At 33.6% G+C, this 21,690-nt stretch overlaps 1 protein-coding gene across 1 annotated transcript in view; it reads right to left on the reverse strand.

The window, feature by feature from the left end:
- The window catches only part of LRP1B (LDL receptor related protein 1B), a 1,919,366-nt gene that overhangs the window by 631,131 nt on the left and 1,266,545 nt on the right, over positions 1-21,690 (reverse strand). Inside the window, exons 28-29 of the mRNA XM_090279551.1 lie at positions 14,394-14,525; positions 12,802-13,029 (exon numbers count right to left, since the gene is read on the reverse strand). Of these exons, the coding sequence (XP_090135677.1) occupies positions 12,802-13,029; positions 14,394-14,525 (360 nt within the window). The remainder of the gene's footprint in view (positions 1-12,801; positions 13,030-14,393; positions 14,526-21,690) is intronic.

Genomic DNA, 21,690 nt, shown 5'->3' on the forward strand with positions numbered 1-21,690 from the left:
GCAATTAGCATTGAAATTACACTAACCATCAATGATTCACTAGTAAACACTTAGAAACAGACCCAAGCATCAGTCCTACAGACCAAGGTGACAAAAATTTAAATTAGAATGATAGCTTCTCTGCTTGGTAGCACACCTTTCTAGTTAGGAGAAAGTACTTGTGGACCATCAACAAATGGGCTATTTTATGCTTTAGGTGCCAATTTGTGACTGAAATGAAATGAAACAATTAAAATTTCCTAAAAGAATAAACAGATTTGAACATCTTTCAAAATAGATAATTAACAGAAATAGACTGAGATATGAACAAAACCTAAAATCCTTTTAACATTCCTCCAACATGGATTCTACAGAAATTACTGAAATCTAATTATGTTTCTATTTCTTACAGCCAATATGAATATTTGGGTTGTTATTCCTTGATCATTCAATTAGACATCTTTTTAAAATAATAAAATTTAGGCTTAAAAACAATTGCACATTTTAATTAAAGGAGCAAATTAAAATAAAGTGTTAACAATGATGGATACTAGAAAATCGTTTTAGCATATTAACACATAAAGTAGGCCAGTTTGGTCCCCAGTCTGTAGCAGGCATGTGATGGCTCTAACCTGGCTTTGCCTTGATTTTGCAAAGTTTAAAGATTTTTTTAGCATTCAGTAACTTGACCAGTGTTACTCAAACTTACAAGATACCTGGAGACTGTTAAAATGAATATTCTGATTCAATAGGTACCGGTAGGGGACTGAAATTCTGCAAGTTGTAACTAGCTCCCAGGTGCTACTGCTACCTCTCCAAAGCAGTGGTTCTGATCCAAATGCCTCCAGAAGCCCAGAGCTGCTGCTACTTAGCTCCTGGAATTGCTACATCTATTTATCATTTTCAAAAATGTTACAAAGCTAGATTTTCACCTGGAAGTGAAGACTCCAGATTGTCAGATTGTAAATTTGCCAACTAGTTTAAAATTAAAAAGATCAGGCCCTGGTGGGTTGCTCAGTTGATTAGAGCATCATCTTTATATGCCAAGGTTGTGAGTTTGATCCAACTGATGAATGCATAAATAAGTGGAACAACAACGATGTTTCTCTTTCTCTTTCCCTTCCCCTTTCTCTCTAACATCAATAATAAAAACTTTTTTTTTTTTTTTAAGAACAAAATAAGACCGGGGGACCTTGCAGTTCTAGGTCAGCAATAAAGTGTTCCACCCCGGCAGATGTCCTTGAATCTCAACCAACCCAACTTTCCTGCTTAAAAATCCACTTATTATTTCTAAATAAATTTTAATGACAGTGTCCCTAAAATATATTTCTCATGTTTCAATTACTCCTTTAATCAACATCCTCTCATTCTATATTTTACCTTTCATTATTAATTTACTGGTACATTGGGGGATTTTGAATGTGAACTTCATTTCTAAATTCAAAACTGGAAATTTATTTTTAGTTATAGTTATCCTTCTCCAGTTCCCTCTTTTCTCAAGTAATACAATACCTCTGTAAAGCTAAAACAGCCATGTTTGAACTTATTTGTCTCACCCAAGATATTTATACCTTCCTCTTCTTTTTCCTCTAGATTTAACCAGTGGCAAAAAAAAAAAAAAAAAAAAGGACAAGGCTTCTATAATAAGATCTGTCTTTATGTTTTAGCTTGTGTGCCTATTGTTTGTATTTAATCAAATCACTTACATTTTGGCTTTTTTATTAGGAAATTAAGCTAGTTATAGATAATGCATATGATTGCTATAAATTTTTTATTAGATGATGTGTGTTTATGTACCTTAATGCAGGGTTGAGAGGTACATTTTCAATCGAAGGACTTAATATCTTCTGTATTTTTACCCTGGATTTCTTGGTGTTGGCAAAAAATAATGAAATTAGTTTTTATTTCCTCTAATATACATGGTTCCCAACTTTTTTTTTTTTTGCTATCTCTGCCACTCAGAATATTTTTATTCATTTCTGATTGAGTCCTTATCATACGGCCTGGAATTACATTGCACTGTTAAACTGGAAACCTAGCTACATGTAGGCTATTAAGACCTATTTAGCCCCTGTCAGTTGTATGGCTCATGCTGTTCCAAATCTAATCCTTTTTTTAATATTGCAATAGCATTCAGTCTTTTTCTTCTTTCAAGTAATGAATTTAGTTGCTGCCAGATTATTTTTCTGGCTAGATAGCCGTAGATCATAACTTTTATTTGCCCCAACGTATTCAATAGCTTCCAACCACTGAGAAAGTGATGTCTACATTTCTTAACCAGGCTTTCTATATAATCTGAATATAATTACCTTTCCACATTTATTTCTCACTATTTTTAACAATTTCCTTACACTTCAGTCATGTTGATGTGTTTTCAGATTCCTAGACTTGTTCTGTCCTTTTCAACCTATGAAGAATTATCTGGATCTCATACCCTCTCACAGCTTCACTTCACCAAATCTCATGCAAAATAGGCTATATGATAGCCAATATTACTCTTCATCTATAAAAACCTAAGAAAATACCCTATATATGCTAGACAAAGGTTTTCTTTTTCTATGTAATTCATCAGGACTATATATGGCCAATGTCTTTCAACATAACGTGAGTTATTTGCTTATATATGACTACTCTCACATATATTTCTTTAGGGCAGGCTCTTTGCTAATTTATCTTTATAGCTTCTATCCTCAAATGTATACAACATTGCCTTTTAAATATCATCAATGAATTTATGAATAAATTCATAACATTCACAATTGGTAATTTTAAGAATGTGTGTGAGCTGAACTAGAAATATCAGATGTAAGGTCTGTAAATTTACTTTCAGTGGTACATATCCAAAGACACACTCAGGCAATCTCAATTCTCATTCTCTATCCATATTTTTTTCTACTAATTAGTTTGATTGCAGCTCCTAATTATCAACTTTATGTCTTATATAAAACTTAATTTTTTTAAAACTATCCTAAATGCCCAAGTCTAGTTGTTTTAGAGTGCCCTCATAAATTCACTATAAGAATAGTGATGCCATATATTTAATAATATTTCCTTGATATGAATATTGAAATAATAAAAATTCTGCCTTTTAATTCTTATCTTCAAGTAAGTCAGACCATGACCTCTGAACAAGTTACTTGGGAAGTTTAGTTTTCTATGCCAAGTGACTCTTTTTAAACTAGCAAACAGATTTGATATTTTGTAAATTCTTTCATTGCCACAAAATTCCCTGAGGCATGATAATTTATGATGAAATTATAAGACAGAAAACCTCCAAGTGCTGGCACATATTCATTTATTAGCTAAAACCATAAAGGCAGGCAAATGGGAATACAGAGGCTAGTGCTTCCATAGGGACAAACACTTGTAAGAAGAATCTAGAGATTTATGGCTTAGTAGTTGCTCGGTTTAGAGGATTCAGTTTGTAAATTCCCAAAGAGTAGGACAGTTAAAGAAGAACAAGCTCAGGTATTATCAGAAGGGTCTAAGTCATCAGTGCTAGATGAATAGGGAGAGAAATGGGCTTGCTTAAAAAGGAGGACATTTAAAATAAAAACAAAACTTAGTTTTGCTTGTCCTTTCTCTGGGTTCAAAAGAAGGAAGAAGAAGAAGGAGGAGGAGGAGAAGGGGAGGAGGTTGGAGGAGGAGGAGAAGGAAAAGGAGAAAGAAGAAGAAGAAGAAGAAGAAGAAGAAGAAGAAGAAGAAGAAGAAGAAGAAGAAGAAGAAGAAGAAGAAGAAGAAGATGATGAAGAAGAAGGAGAAGGAGAAGGAGAAGGAGAAGGAGAAGGAGAAGAAGAAGAAGAAGAAGAAGAAGAAGAAGAAGAAGAAGAAGAAGAAGAAGAAGAAGAAGAAGAAGAAGAAGAAAGAAGGAGGAGGGGGAGGAGGGGGAGAAAGGGGAGGAGGAGGAGGAGGAGGAGGAGAAGGAGAAGAAGAAGAAAATATCTACATTCCAGCAAGAGATATCTAGTATATCAGTAAGGTATCCACTGGTTGGGAAGGGGAGAAATCAAATTAAATTAATTTCTGGTTTATAGTGACTAATTTTTCCTCCAGCAGAAGCATATTAAAATTCTTTATGGAAAAAATAAATTCCTCAACCCAGACCTTCATAATTTTTATAGAATGAGTTCATTCTCAGGATAGATCAGAACAAAAAATTAAACCACACACAAAGAAATGAGACATAAGATATATTGTGGAGAAAAAAATGAACAGGTTTAAAACTTCAAGAACTACATGTTTTTAAATGATTATATGTAAAATAAAGAAAAATGAGTGGAATATTTTAAAGAAAAAATATGCTTTGAGATAATAAGCAAGGTAAAATCATTTATTATTATTTTTAATTCTTATAAGACATAAATGAGGACCAAAAATAACTTGTGAATAGTTTTTTTTAAAAATATTTTAAAAGTTTATTAGGTGAATTAACTAACAGATTAGCTCAACCAGTGAACTGCAAGACAAATTGAAGGAAGAAAGCCAGAGCCAGTGCAAAGAAAAAAAAAATGTTAAGTGAGTTGGAGGTCAGAATGAATAGTCTGGCACATGTAGTCAGTTTCCAAAGGTGGGAATAGAAAGACTAGAGTAGAGAAAATGGTTATGGATAACATTTGAGGGGTCTTTCCCTTTCCCCAGACTGATGAAGGACATGACTCATGGGAGACACAGGACTCTAAGTGGTTAACTAAAAAATATTTTTATGAGGAAACAGAACTTGAATATATGTTTATCTAAAAACAGTCATTGAAATGGCCAACATAGGACATTCAGGATCACTAATCATTAGGAAATGCAAATCAAAACCATAATTCACTACCACCTCATACCCATTAAAATAGCTACTATGAAACAAAACAAAACAAAACAAACAAACAAACAAAAAAAAGGAAAACCAAAACCTCAGAACATAACAAGTGCTAATGGGGATTTGATTAAATTGGAATACATATATTATTGGTGGGAATGTGCAATGGTACAGATTCTGTAAGAGACCATATGGCAGTTCCTCAAAAGATTAAAAATAGAGTTACCATATGATCAAGAAATCCCGATTTTGGGTAGATAGTCAAGAATCACATAACAGTATTTTGGTTAACGACAGACTACATATCATATATAAAGGTGGTCCCATAAGATTATAATGGAGGTAAAAATTCCTATCACCTAATGACATTATACCCATAGTGACATTATAGCCATCTAATATGGTGGTGCCAGGCATTACTATTTTGCACTAGTCTCAGTCTGGCCAGAAATGCATGGGGGCACTAAGCTGGGTCTGGGTAAGCTTTCTACAGACACCTCCCCCTTCTAAACCAATGTTACAACTGGACAGAACATTTGGGTTTCTATTATAATTGTAAGACACCCTTCACCAAGAAGAATCAGCATACCTTAAATTAAAAAAAAAAAAAGTTTTTTATTTACAGGTACAGAAATGTACAAAGCACACCAAGAGGTACACAGTGAAGTTGATGTGCAAAGGCCACACACTCACAGGAACCTGGGGTTCTACTATCATTGGGGTTGTGGGTGGTGCCTTGGGTTTTAAGGTCTCACTTTTCAATGGCGAATTTAAAACATAAGATCAAGAATTTCAAGCACAGGAAGAGAGGGGAAAAAAAGAGTAGTCTACATGATCCATCAGTTAGGGAATTCAACGAGATCTCTAAAAGAAGAGACCTCAGTGCAGAGACTGGCCCAGCTCTTTATCTAGTTGTATGGCTGGCAATGTGTTTATTCAAGATAGCTTTCCAGAATGGGATGTCCCATTGCAATGGATGCCTTAAACAATCAAAGCTTAAGTCAGGCACTTGCATTACAGAAAGAAAAGCCAACTATCAGGGCTCACGCTACAATTACATGTTTGTTGTGATACTGGTGGATACAAAGCTACTATGCTGCCAGCCCTGGAAAACTAGTATATACAATTACAGTGGTAGACTACACTATCTAAGTTTGTGTAAGAACATTCTTGATGTTTGCACAATGATGAAATCTCCTAATGACACATTTCTAAGAACGTATCCTCATGGTTAAGTGGTACATGACGGGTACACCCAAAAGAATTGAAAGCAGAGTCTCAAAGAGGTATTTGTATACCTATGTTCATTACAGCATTTTTCACAATAGCTAAAAAGAGAAAATGAGGGTATAAACTGTAATACATACAGAAAATAGAATTTTATTCAGAGTTAGAAAGGAAGGTCTGACACATGCTACAACACAATGTGGATGAAATTTGAAGTCATTATGCTATTCACAAAAAGACAACTTTTTATATGACTCCACTTATATGAGATATTTAGAGTAGACAAAGTAGACACAGAAAGTAGAATCATAGTTGCCAGGAGTCGGAGGGAGAAGGGAATTGGGAGTTGTTGTTTAATGGGTATGGAGTTTCAGTTTTGCAGACGAAGACTTCAGGAGATGGAGTGCACTATGTGGATATACTTAACAGTCCTGAACTATATGTTTAAAAAAGGTCAAGATGACAAATTTTATGTTATGTGTATTTTACCACAAATTTAAATATTATATTTTAAAAGTGAAGGCTAAATATATTTTCAGATTATAGAATATTACTAAACTATAAGAACATTATAATATATAATTTAGATAGAAGAGACACAATCACAGAAAGGCCATTGATGAAAGGGGTGGGGATAATAACATAAATTGGTTATCATGTAGGTAAGTCTAAATTTAAAAAAAAAATTGCTGGTCACTTCTCTATGAGATTTATTTATTTATTTTTCTATGAACTGGACCTGCCAACGCTAGCATCTTGAGGGTGTGCACAAAGGATTTTTGCTGAAAATCAGGAATGTCTTCAAAGGAGGAGGGGATCTCATGCTATATAAATTAATAAAACACCCATAAACACATGATCAAGCTTAAGAATTAGAACATTATGAATATTTTAGAGATCTTCTATGTCTCATCCTAATTTTCTGCCTTTCCAACTCTTGATTTTAACACATGTATATATATATAATCTATTTTTTTTCTAGAGAATCTAGGGGCAAGAAAGTTTAACTGCATATAATCTTCTTATCTCTTAATGTCCTTAACCTATAATTATTCTTATCTTAGGGAAACAGCTTACTGATGATTTCAGGAAAAGTCTAAAGCAAGCCTCCTTTTTTTTTTTCTCACCTGGGTTGATGTCTCCAACATCTTTCCAATTATCTGGTCAATTCTACCTCTCTCAGTCACCAGGGTCACTTATTTCTATTGTACAACACCATGAGCTTGGTATTTGTTACCTCCTCATACCTCTCATTGTTCTGGTCTAATTTTTATTTTCGAATTTGAACATTTCTATAATTTTCTCATTGTATCTCTCCCTATGTTTTGTCACATATCCAATCTAACTTTCAGGTGTCCACCAGATTTATCTTCTGAAGAGGTTGAATCACCTACATCTGTCTGTAAATCTTCAGTGGTTTTCTGTTGCCTTGAGGGGAAAAATAATAACAGCTCCTCTCCCTGGTATAAGACCATATATGCTGCCATTATATTAACCTTCTAGTTTACTCATGTATAAGGTCTAACTACCCCTAACTACGTATTCCTCTTTGAAGTGTCCAGAGCTTTGTGCCTACTGACATCTCAACCTGGGTTGATTTTACTACCATTTATTTTCCCTCAATGTCTAGATTGACTGGAACCTAGATTGATATGGAACTTTGGTAATTCCATATAAGAACTCAGTGCTCCCTGTGAGAAGTGGTTTACACCCCTGTTAAACTCCTTATGTAGCCTTATATTTAGTTAGTTCCTTAACTCATTCTTTTACCAGTTATGAAGACCCTTGAGGTTATAATCTGTCTCAATTAAATAATCCATCCAATGTCCCAGATACAGAATCCAGAATAGTATTAAAAAAAAGCCTATGAAGTAAAGATAATAAAATAGTATTTCTATTCTTCTAACTAAAAGATAAAGAATAAACATAAGAACTATTTTGCACCTATTGCTGTAGAGACATAGTTCTCATAGTGTCATTTTTACCTTTCTTTCTTTCTTTTTTTTTCTTTTTTAAAAAATCACAGATGTTGACATTTTTCCACCAAAAGGTTTTCTGGATGAAAATAAAACTTGAAAATTTTATTCAAAAATAGGCAAAACAACAGATGTTTCCCATCTGAACTTTCTACTTTAATTCAAGGGCTGTTTCCAAAATTTAGATTTCACTGTTATTACTGGCCTGTTTTCAGTCCTTTCATTTTCTCTGGGACAATTTCCACAATAGTTCTTATTTGTAAGCATTTTTATTACTGGGTACAATTTAATATGGTTTCTTGCAAATTTCAGGGAATGAATGAGTCTTTAGTACTCACTGGGAAAAAAATGGTTGGCAGAAGAAGCTAACAATTTCAAGTACTGATGGAAACTGATTCTGAAATAGGTCCAATTAGATTTAAAGTTACATTGGGAATTAATTTTTTTATAGTAGAAATGTGATAAAAGATGTGTTTTAAATGGTTTATATTCTTGTAATTAAAAAAAAAGCATATGTCATATGATAATTTCCTAGCACATAAAATAGCATCCTTTATAAAAATAAACAAATGCACTTCTAATTTATATTCATCATTTTTTAAATTCATTTACTTTCTGCTTAACTCATCCTAACAGCTTAGTTCATTAAGTTAGTAGATGATTCTAATACTCAAAAATTAACTTAGCTCAAGCAATAGTCCTGAACCAAAATTGAGTACTTAATTGTTTCCAAAAATCAGCAATTTACACTTTGGCCTAGAAGAATCATATATATCAGAGGTCATTTCCTATTTAAAAAAAATAAGATTCTATTGACAATGGCCTGGAATTTCATAAAGCTGCCAATTGCTTGGGTGTTGTTCATTTTAAGGTAGTCCCACATCTTGATTGCCTCTTTGGAGTGCTTGTGTACTGCTCAGAATTATACCTTAATTGATAAAAGATTGCCCCCCAAAACTGACAAGTTTTTCTTGTTATTAAAACACTTCCTTGGTTCCCCTTATTTTTAGTATTAACATCAAAATCAGCAATTTATCCTTTGAAGGCTGGCATGATTTGGTTTCTATTTCTCTTTCTTTAACTCCAAACCTGTCTCATTCTGGGCTCCATATTACTCAGTCTATACCAGCCCACCTTCAACTACTCACTTACCCTATAGAAAATATGCCAGTATTTGTGACAATGACAGAATTAGTGATTGTTGATCCTAATGAGTGTATGTATTATTAGTGAGAAAATATTATTGCTTAATTTTTGGTTAAAAATTGTAAACAGAGTCTGCTAAATGCAATTTAGTCCCTGTTATTTTCTCAAAGATAGACTCACTAAATTACTAGAATTTACCAGCCTGTAATTAGAGACAAAGTTGTTCCCCACTTTTTTAGAAGTAGAACATCTATTACATTATAAAATTCACAGAGCCTTTTGGGAAGTATTTTACATTTATAACGAAGTGTTTGAACTATTTTTTATTAAATTGTCAGTCTTGGGAGGCACCTCATGCTTTTTAACTGGTCTTTTGAGTTTTTTAAGTCATTACCTAGGCAGTCTTTTCAAGTCTAGACTAACAATGATCACCTACCCATTCCTTTCTGTGAAAAATCCTGTACAAAGAGGAAATCCTTGCATTAGTTTTGTTTGTTTTTTTTTAAATCCACACCCAAGGACATGCTTAATGATTTTAGAGAGAGAAGAAGGGAGGAAGAAAGAGAGGAAGAGAAACATCAAATGGTTGCCTTTCATTTGCACCTTGACTGGGGACCAAAGTTGAAACTCAGTCTTGTGTTTTGACAGGAAATCGAAACACTGACCTTTCAGTTTATGGGATGATGCCCAACTAACTGAGCCACACAAGCCAGGGCCACATTAGCTTTTTTTTTTCTTTTCCTTTTTTTTTTTTTTTTTTTAAGAAAAGCTTTTCTCCTATAGAAAGTTTGAAATCAATTATTTGAATGAGCTCATAACCAATTCATTCAAGTTGATTTAAGAGTACTAACCTGAGATATGTAAAGAGCTAGCATAAATAAAAGAATATTTTAGTGGCCAAATACTCTTGGTTATACTAGTGAAGCCGGTTTTTAGCATTATGTGTAGTAACTCTTGAAAAATACTGTGATTTAAAAACCTGTACTTGCTGCTTTCATTAAGAGATTGATCATTGCTCAAATAAGATGTAATTTTAAATTTTCAGTATGAGTCAAAGCATAAGAATCTGAAATATCTATATAAATTACTAATTATCCTTTTATTTATTCTCTTCTGAATCACTCTATTATGCTTGAGGTCATGTAGTTGAAGAGAAACTGTTTCATTTTGCAGCCATGGAAAACATCAGGTGCTCGGTTCCAGCCAAGATGGAGGTGTAGGTAGACATGCTTCACCTCCTTGCACAACTATAAGAAGGATACATATATCTCAAAACAAAAAATGACCAGAACTGCCAGAAAATTGAACTGCATGGAAGTCCAACAAGAAAGTTATAAAGAAGTAATACTCATACAGATGGGTAGGAGAGGCAGAGACAGGGAATTGGGGCAGAAATTATGTGGTGTGGCTGTGGTAGTGGCAAGTCATTAACTGTGGCCAGCTGGCAGAATGAGTGGTCATTCATTATAAAAGCCAGGAATGACACCTGGGAAGCAATCCCAGACCTAGGCCAGACCGCACAGCTCATAGTTCTAGTGTTGGGAAAATAAAGCCTTATTGCTTTTGACTGTAAAAGCCAGTGGGTGTTGAGGTGGTGCAAGAAACTTCCCATCTCTCAGGAGAGTCCTTTTAGAGGGCTTCCACAGTCCAAAACATGTGCAAACCCATCCACTCTGGAAACCATCACCAAGGCAACAGCTAGACGGGCGTCAGTTGCATATGGGAAGCAGGTGAAGTGACTAGAAAAGGGACGAGTACTGAGTAAGTGGCATTGTTCCCTCTCTGACCTCTCCCCCACATTCAGCACCACAAGGTGGTGAAATGGGTTCTCAGCACTGACAAATACCTAGGACATAGAGGAAAACATAGGAGGCTGTGAAGTTGAGGAGACAGAGAATTATGGCCCAAAAGAGGGAGCAGGTCAAGGCTCCAGAGGAGGAACCAAGCAAGGAGGAGATAACCAACCTAATGGATGCAGAGTTCAAAACACTGGTGATAATGATGTTCAGAGAAATGATTGAATGCAGCAAATGCATAATGGAGGAAGTGTAGGCTACACTAAATGAAATGAAGAAACATCCCCATGAAACCAATAATGAAGGGAAGAAAGCCAGAGTTGAAATCAGTGATTTGGAACATAAGGAAGAAATAAACAGCTAGTACAGAATGAAGAAATAAGAACTGAAAAACAAAATGACAGGCTTAGGAACCTCTGGGTAACTAAATGTACCAACATCTGAATCATAGGGGTGCCAGAGGGAGAAGATGAAGAAAACTTATTTGAATAAAAATGAAGAAAAATTTCACTAATTTTGCGATGGAAATGTACATACAAATCCAGGAAGCACAGAGTCCCAAACAAGCTAGACCCAAAGAGGAACATACCACACACCAAGGCACCTAATAATTAAACTGCCAAAGATTAAAGATAAAGAGATAATCTTAAAAGCAGCAAGAGGAAAGAAGAGAGTTACCTACAAAGGAATTCCCATATGACTGTCAACTGATTTCTCAAAAGAAACTTTACAGGCAAGAAGGGGCTGACAAGATGTACAGTAGTCCCTTGCCATATAACGGTTCACTTATTGCAGCCTCACTGTATCGCAGGGTTTTAAAAAATATTATATTTAATTATTTATCACGGATTTTTCACTATATCGTGGGATTTTGCGGTACTGCATACATATGTTGTTAAAGTTACATAGGTTTAAGAGTATAGAATAAATGTAAGGTTCCTACTTTGTGAGGGATCTGACATGTAATATCCATGATAAGTGAGGGAGTATTGTATTCAAAGTGATGAAAAGGAAGGGTCTACAACCAAGACTACTCTATCCAGCAAAGCTATCATTTATAATGGAAAGGTAGATAAAGATAAAGCTAAAGGAGTACATCATCATCAACCCCTTATTATATGAAATATTTAAGAAAACATTTTTAGGAAAACATATTTAAGAAAAAAAATCTGGGACAACTGTAATAGCATAATCAATAAAATATACTTAAAAATAAAAGAAAACAGCAGGTGCTCAATTAAGATTCAATCAATAATATACTAACTAACCCAGAAGTCACAATATATCAACATATAGCAAAGATTAGGGTAATTTAATGCTAAATATTTAGAGTTCAACCACTGCATTTGCATATATATCTCATTTCAGCTATATTTCCTTTTTTGAGAAAAGTTATTTTTTTTTAATGGTTAATTCAACAACACTTATTGAGAATCTATGCTTCAACCTGCAGGGTGAAAAAGTAAATAAGAACAGGCTCCCAATCTTATTTGTGTAGTTTAGTTCTGTAGAAATATATGCAAAAGGAAGTTGATAATAAGCTTGAGTCAGAGGGGAAAACCAGTCCTGCAAATGTAATTATTCCCCATCAGCAAAAATGAGTCTTTAAATCTGTTTATTTAGAAATCTGTGAAATTTAAGGAGATTCGTTTTGAATTTTTTTCTTCTTGTGAAACTAAATGTGTAGTTATCAGATGATGTACAACATACTTATAGCATTCTACAATTATGACATATTAGTAAATTTCCCAATAATCAACTCCAACTTTAAATTAACAACATAGAATTGAATAAGAGAAAAAGAGTACAAAAGAAACATGTCATGATTACAAACGAACATTTTTTAAGTTGTAACATGCAATTCTTTTACCTCTTGAAATAACAGTTTCTAACCCAGTTCCATTAATAAAAGCCCGTTTAATGGTTTGTGTTTTAATATCTGTCCAGTATAAACGTTCTTCAGATGCATCAAAGTCTATCACAGTAACATCATCAATATCAGGTACTGTAAAGGCCGTGATAAAGTTAAAATACGGATTATCAATATCCACTCCTCTGATTTCAGAACGCCTTGCATAAAGAAGAAATTTTTTCATTTCTAGAAAAAAAAATAAAAATAAGCATTTTTCTCTTATAAGCTAGGCAAGTTTGAAGCAGTCTGAGAATTCCTCTATAAGATTACTTGATGATTTAATAGGTTTTTAATACCAGAAAATCATAATCATGCTTTGATAAAAACATTAATGCCAAAATTATCTATTTTTAAATTATTAATAGGAACAACTGTAAAACAAGTTAAGTCATCATTTTTCTTTAGTTAGAAATGCCAAGAAATTATCAGTAATTGATTTGATTTTGTAATTTCTAACTTGCTAAAATGCATGAACTCTTCAATTGTCAACCATATTTTTGCTTTTTACATAATTATAAAATTATTGCATTGCATTAAATAAGTTTTGAATAAATCTAGATCATTTTTCTATACTATCACTGAATAAAAAGTGAAACATCACTTTAAAAATATTAAGTTTTCTTTATTAATATTGGTGTTCAAATAATGTTAAAGCATGTTTTATTGTAAATTTTTGTAAACCTGTAGTAACTAACATTGTGAGGCACTGTATCATTCTTACTTCCACAGGTCCCTACCTGTCTTTCATTGAGTTTGTGAAGTATTAGTTAATTAAGTAGAAATAGGAGTCACAGTTATTCTTTTTGTTTGTTTCTTTGTTTGTTTGTTATTGTTTGCTGCGGGGTTATTGTTGTTATTTGAGATATGTTATAATTATATGAAATCAGTTGAATTCAAATATGCCCAAATTTCTAAATTATGGTTTTGTAGAGGGCATTCTTTCTGTCCTTAACACTTCTTTGCAAAAAAAAAAAAAAAATTACTCAAAATTAAAGTAAAACAAACCAGAAAAATCCCACAATATAATTTTCATTCACAAATTTTATTACCCTTTTTAAAGTTTAAATGTATTATTTATTTTTACAAATATTTAAAGTTATATATTGTACTTTATTTCTCCCACCCCTTCAAGTTAATAATCCCCTACAAAATGATGTTGAAGTGACTTTAGAAGAGCAGGAGGAGACGGAAGTTATTAAGTGCCTCTTGGTTATGTAGGTTCCTTACATTCATCATTTTCTGATAATGCACTTTCACTTACAAGTTTCCCTGTTTTGTAGAGATAAATTCTGCTAACACACCAAATAAGAAAGTTGCAAGAAAAAAAAAACGAATATGGTAATAAATAGCAAAGTGCAGCGTTGCACATATTTTAAGAATTTGTCAGTCACCCCAAAAGTAGATGACTCATCAATAGTCTAGAAATAGACCACCTCAAATGCTTTTAAGGACATTAACAACCTCTTTTGCTTTACTTTGAGGAAAATTGTAATGCTAATACATTTTGAGAGAATTCAATTTGAATTTTAGATGAACTTTAAGATATCTACCATAGCAGGTCTTGTTGTCTGAGGAAAGCTTCATCAAGTGAGGGCATGCGCAGGCAGCGCTCCTGTGGTGGTTGATCAGACACATGTGAGAGCAGGGGCCTCGGCCGGCATTAGCTGCACAGGGATTGGGAGCTGGAATCACAAAGTGAAACATTAACAGTTGAGGAAGGATATGTTAGGGAACCTTGTATGGTCACAGGTTTAACCCCTTAATGATTCAAAGTGAAGTTCTCTACATAGCACTCATTACCAGGGTGATTAATATGACAATAGATAATCATATACAGTAATTACATTAATAAAAATCCTTTTCCTTCTCAAAGGTAATGAAGATAACCCCTTCAATTTCCTCTATGATGAATGGTATGCATCTTATTGCCTTGGAGCAAAGGCTTTTAAAGGATTTAGTCTGATAAAAAAAAAAAAAAACTCGAAATAATTATTAAATTAATTAAATTTAGTATATAACAAACTCGGGTAGAGTATAATCCAAGCACTGGGGGTTCTGACGGATGTTATTTTCCTAATCTACCTATAGACTCCTTTTTTGCTGGAGTAACCACTGTAAACATCTTCCCTGGGAAAATGCTGTTACACATTCATCCTTTCTTTAGACCATTTCCTCCTTTTCAAATCAGAGGCCAACGTGAAGAAATGTTTGTCTTCCTTTATTATTAAGACAGCTTCTTCATTTTTTAAATTTCCTCTATTAACTGATCCCATCTCTAAGTCTGATCCATATACAAATATTTACAAAATTCTATTGTATAATAATTTGATATATTCAAATTTAGAATGGAATGTTAAAATTTGCAGTTCCATATTATTCATATTATTCTCTCAGTCTTTTGTGTTTCCTGCTCTGTCATTGTTTCTTTTGGATAAGATTTAAAATTTTTAATCTCAATTGATTAGTTACTTTTCTCTTAAATTCTATTTTTATAGAGCCTGTCTAGTAGAATAAAGACTTTAGGTGCAGGCTACTAAACAGAAGACAGAAAAGTGTTACTTATTCTGATCCCCTTAGTAATAGTTTAGTTTTCAAATAATTGCATCTGTCTAACTGGTGGACCTATTGCTCAGAGTAGTTAATATCAGTCCTGTAGAGTTTTAAAATGAAAAGAATAAAAATCAAAGGTATATAATAAAATTGTAGAGGATATGAGAAATTAACTGAATTTGAGACTCAATGTGGCTTTGGCTAGTCTTTAGCATCTATTTCCACTCCAAGATAATACAAATATGCATGTCTTTACATTGATTAAAAATATAGTAAATAAAAAGAAAATAGAGACTCAAACATTATTTTTAATGAATATTAACTAAAAGCAAAAACTATTAGGAAAGAGTGAAAGTCAAGATATAGATAAAATTTAGCTTCCATTATCCCTTGGAGTGCCATATATTCTGCTTGCTTCCGTTTTCACTCTATCTATTATAATTGGGGTTCCTAAGAAATTGCAGGTTAGAGAAGCAAGAGAGTAAATGTGAAGGCTATTGAGGAGGAAAGTTGTTGCAGGAGAGGCGGCAGAACAAAGGAGAGGCACTGTTGGAGAACTTAGATACTGAGAGGCAGGGGTACCTAGTTGTGGCAGATAGAAAGAGGAAACTCAAAGTTTTCAACACTTGAAAAAGAAGAAGGTTAGAAAGAAGAAAAACAAAAAAGAATAAAGACAAGTAAAGGGAGAAGAGAGAAAAAGGAGGAGGGTTATTCTTTTAAAAAATAATGGCATATACTATTCCTCTCAAGAACATTAAAATTATAATCCATGACAGTTCAATAAGTAGTTGGAGTTCACTTTGAGCATCATTATTTTTAGCCCAGAATCATATCAGCTCTTCTCAATATCCTATAATTGTGATCAAATTCTTTTTAAAAGCAAAGATATTGAATTTCTCTATATAGACTAAAGTCAAAACTACAATGATTTTGTAATCCAATATCTGTTTTAATGATAACATTGTAATGTAACATTCACAATATTTTCTGCTTCACGGCATGAAAACTCCACAAACTTTTTATTTAAATTTTATCTCTTATTATTTTGAAATAATGCTGTTAAATCTTTTTAAAGTTTATTTCTAACCATGCATTTGAACAGATATCTATTCCAATTACCAATTTAAGGAATTTGGCTCATTACACTTACATTTTACTATAAAACAGGGATTAGTACTAATACTTGCTTTACATTAAAATGACCACTAAGCCAAATTTGGTCCACTGCCTGTTTTTGTAAATAAAGTTTTATTGAAACATAGCCATGTTCTCTGCTTTATATTCTCTATGGCTGCTTTCACACTACAATAGCAGAGTTGATCAGTTTCAGGAGAGACCATAAGGCCCACAAACCACTAAAATACTTGCTCTCTAGATCTGTACCGAAAAGGTCCATCAATGTCTGATATAAAGCAATTAAATATTATATGAAAAATACTATTGCAAAATTCAGTATCAATACAGATATTGTAAACTCCTATAGAATCAAAGTTACCCCATTTATTTGTATACAGGAGATGGGAAAAGCTGACCACTCAGTGGAATGCTATAAGCAATCTTAAAAGGTGGAATTCATATACAGCTGTGCTCACTGGGATCACTAATAATTTACATTAACTAAACTTAAGTTGACCAAAAATTCTTAGAGATACATGTAATATTGCTCCTTATACCTATGTATTGAATAAATATTTATGAAGGACCTATGTGTCCTGCCTAGTTTTTAAAAAGCTGGGATATAATTGAATAGTAGATAAAACATACTTCTTGAACCAAGGAGTTTCAGTCTGTACTCTAATCCTGTACTCTATTCTCTCCAATTCTACGATCATTGGCTAATTTAGGATCTCTCCATCTCTTTCTTCGATTGCTGCACTAACTTTCTAACTAACTTTTGGATTTCCCAAATGTGTACAGTTTTGTTGTAAACCACAGACTTGATCAGATACGAAAGGGTACAAAAACAAAAAACAAGAAAATGATATTATCTTCTGGAAGGTGGGCCCCTTGTAGAGTAGGCTTCCCCCACTAGGTGAGTGTGCTAGGAAACAATGTGTATCAGTGTACCAGCTGGTGATGTTGTGAGAGGCTAAATTTAGCTTAAGTAAATTTTTTTGAAGGCTCTTACAACACGTTTACCCATTTCATGAGCTCACCTGCCCATATCACGTTGATTGCTTAGCAGTTCTGGATAAAAGACAACATGATCCCCAACCCCACTCTCCCTATTCCCCTGATCTCGCCCTGAATGGCTTTTGTTTCCCTGGATGAAAACAGCCCTCAAAGGCAAAAGTTTGCCAATGTGGGAGAGGTGAAACAAAGAATGGCAGAACACTAAAAGGCACCAAAATATACAAGTTTAAAAACTGTTTTGAACAGTGGAAAATAAAAATCTCAATAGATAATGGAGAGTATTTTGAAGGTGACTGAAGTTTAAACCTGTAAGGATAAATACACAGTATTTTTATAAATAAGTTCCTTTTTTTTTTTTTTTTTTGGATCCTGCCACCTTGTAGCTGCCTAGCTTAAAAACATTGTGTAGCTTCCCATTGTCAACATTCCAAAATCTCAATCTTCTCTCCTATCATTTCTCCAATATGTCTCCACACTAGCCAGATTGATCTACTTTATGTTCACATTCACCTTTTAGGTTTCTTTTTTTTTTTTTAATTTTGCTTCACTTTATTTATTTTTATTTTATTTTTTAAATCCCCACTTTATTACTTTTTATTTTTAACATTTGCTATATTCTAGGTGTTTTATTTTATTTTATTTTATTGATTACGCTGTTACAGTTGTCCCAATTTCTTTCCCCCATGCTCCCCCTCCCTCCAGATGCACCCCCCTTAGTCCATGCACATTGGTTGTACATATAGTTCTTCTCAACATCTTCCTATCTACTCCACGCCCTCTTACTATGCTTCTTAATTCCTGCATCATCTCCCTCAGTTTTCCCCCTTCCCCTTTCCTGCTGACCTCCCCCAAATATGTCCCCAATACCTATAATTTTTTTCCCCTCTCGTTGCCTACTTAGTCTGCCTTTGTTTCAATTTCCTAGCTTCTGCTGTTGGTTGTTGTGATACAGTTTGCATTTTAATGTTCATAGTTTTGATCCTTTCTCCTAAATAAGCCCTTTAAACATCTCATATAACAGTGGTTTGGATCTGATGAACTCCTTCAGTTTTGCTTTGTCCTGGAAACACTTTCTCTGCCCTTCTATCCTGAATGACAGCTTCACTGGATAGAGTAATCGTGGTTGTAGGTTTTTGCTTTTCATTACTTTGAATATTTCTTGTCAGTCCCTTCTTGCCTGTGAAGTCTCCTTTGAGAAATCCGCTGATAGTCTAATTGGGACCCCTTTGTACATAATTCTTCTCTTCTCTCTTGCTGCTTTTAAGATTCTTTATTTATCTTTAATTTTTGACATTTTGATGATAATGTGTCTTGATGTGGTCTTCCCTAGGTCCAGCCTATCTGGAATTCTCTATGCTTCCTGGACCTGTAAGTTCATTTTCTTCCCCAATTTAGGGAAGTTCTGCTCTATTATTTTTGCACATAAGTTTTCAATTTCTAGTTCTTCTTCTTCACCCTCTGGCAATCCTATAATTCAAATGTTCATTCATTTATAACTGTCCCAGAGGTTTCTGAGCCTCTCCTTATATTCCTCACTTTTTGTTTCCTCTTTCTACACTGGTTGACTGTTTGTTCCCTCCCTATGTTCTGGTTTGTTGATTTGATCCCTGGCTTTCCCTTCTTCTCCACTTGTCTTGTATGCATTTTTGTTCATTTCAGCAGGACTGGTCTTCATTCCTTCCCTGTCTTGATTCAGCCCCACTGTTAGGTCTGTAAGCTGCCTTATGACTATAGCTCTGAACTGAGCCTCAGAAAGATTCATTATTTGTTCATTGGTCAAGTCTTTTATTTGTTTTTTTGTTAGCTGTGTGATTGGTATTTCAATCATTAATTCTTCCATTCTGACCGTTTTGTTTATCTTTTCTTCTTGGGCGGTGCGCTGTCACACCTCCTATGCTATATTGGGTGGAGCCGCATGTGCTTGTCACAACCTGGCGACCTTTATCACCACACTGTGGCGCTTTGTGTGGGGGCGGGAGTTCAAGATGGATTCCTGCTGTTACTCTCCGCTAAGGAACCGGGAGCCTCCTCCATCCTCTCTCCAGGCCTCACAGTCCTAGACAATAGGGTCTGCCTTCCCCAGAGTTGGAATTGCAAGCTGATGGGTCTGGTCTGCAGCCAGGCGCTTCTCTCCTTGCCCCAAATACCGGTGTCTGCTTAATGGGTCCTGCTATTTGCTGCTGCAGCTGCTGCCTCCAGCACAGTTTGATCTTTCAACCGCGGTTTCGCCCTTCCTACCCGTCTGGACGGGTACCACTTGTTTATGACTTCATATGTTGGACTTCCATGTAGCTTTATTTTCTGGAACTTCTGGTTATTTTTTGGTTTTGCGGTAGTTGTAGTCCTTCTTAGTTGTGGCGGAAGACAGAGCGTGTTGGTCTATGCCTCCATCTTGGCTGGAAGTTCCACTTTGTTTATTTTTATTAAAGATATCATCCGTCTTTCAAACTTACAAAATTTTATCTTCAAATTTTTTTCTTCACTTCTCTTTACACTATTTAAGCAATTGTCAAGTATTGTTAGATTCTCCCTAAATTTTTTTTCTTTTTTTTTAAATCTCTCCTTTTCTAACATGAAGATTTATTTCAATTTATTTTATCATTTCTGAGTAACCCTTGTGGTCATGTCATTGGTACACTGTGGTTCTGCTAAAAACATACCAATATTTCTTTGTAATATATAACCTAAATTCTATCCTTACCTACCACTTTCTCATTTATATATATATATATATATACATATATACATATATATACACATACATTATAAATATATTAGGCACATATATATAGATATAGATATAATAGATATATATCTCACACATACACACATTTATATTAGGTACATGCAAAATGGACTCCTACTGTTCTTTGAGGATCTATAGCTTTTTCTCTTCTATCTCCACATGATGTATTTTTATTCTTAAAGATTTCATCACCAACATTTTTACATTCCTCTTCTTTCATGAAGCAACTTGTCATTTTTCTCCCACAAATCATTTTCTAATGGTGCTAGCTAATGCTGATTTCATCAGCCACTAAATATTATCGACTATACAAAATGTTAGACAATTTCTTATTTACTAACTTATTTTCTAATTGTCTGTGACATATATGCATATATTTTATATCAGTATACACTAGTCTCTCTACTTAAATTAGGGGGTTGGCAAGTTTTATTTTCCATAAAAGGCCAGATGGTTAATATTTCATAGTAACTATTCAACTGCTATTATAGCACAAAAGAAGCCATAAAACAATATGTGACTGAATGTATGTGGCTATATTCAATTAATATTTTCTTTACAAAATATGCAGAAAGCTAAACTTAGCCAGGGGGCCTTAGATTTTTAACCTTGGAGCTAGAATATACTGGCAGGAACTATGACTTATATACATACATTTTCCCAAAAATCTCTGTGGTATCTAAAACAATGTTAGACTTTAGGACATTTGATTCACATGCATGCTCATCAATGTGTGTCTGTATATGTTCTAAAAAGAGAGCAATTTAAAAATTTGGAAAATAAGTTAATCTTCTAAAGCATATCATAACTCTAGCTGAACAGGCTAATAACATAACTGTAAAATTTTATAGGAGAACCAAATGCTAATTATGTAATCACAAAAGACTGATCTGTGCTCTATAAAGAAAAACTATTAATTTCATATTTCATGAAAACTATATTTAATTGCAGTTTATTTCTCACCCAAACATAAATAATTTAAACACAAATATTTTATCCATTAAATTCAAATAAAATTCATATGCAATTGTGATACAATATAAAATATTTATGTAATAAAACTATGCTCAAATCAGAAGACTTCCAGAATCCAATTTGTTAGTTTAGAGAAATTTTTTCTCCTTCCCATGTAGTCTTTTTTATTGTAATTAATATTCATTCTGATAATAAATTTTATTGGAGCAAAAATGATTACAAATTTAATAAAATAATTTATTTTGATTTTTTTAGAAAATAATTAACACTAAAGATAATTTTCAGAAGAATCTTGCAATTAAACTTTATTTCCAAATCTTATTTTCCTTTGACAAATATCTTCAAGTCATAATTTTAACATCTGATGTAGAAAAACTAAATTTTATCTAATCTTCTGTAGGTATCAGTACTTCAAAGAGAAAATTTATAAAAACCACAAATAG

Source organism: Furipterus horrens, unplaced genomic scaffold, assembly GCF_987537825.1.
Source record: "Furipterus horrens unplaced genomic scaffold, mFurHor1.1.pri manual_scaffold_1, whole genome shotgun sequence".
Lineage (NCBI taxonomy): Eukaryota > Metazoa > Chordata > Mammalia > Chiroptera > Furipteridae > Furipterus > Furipterus horrens.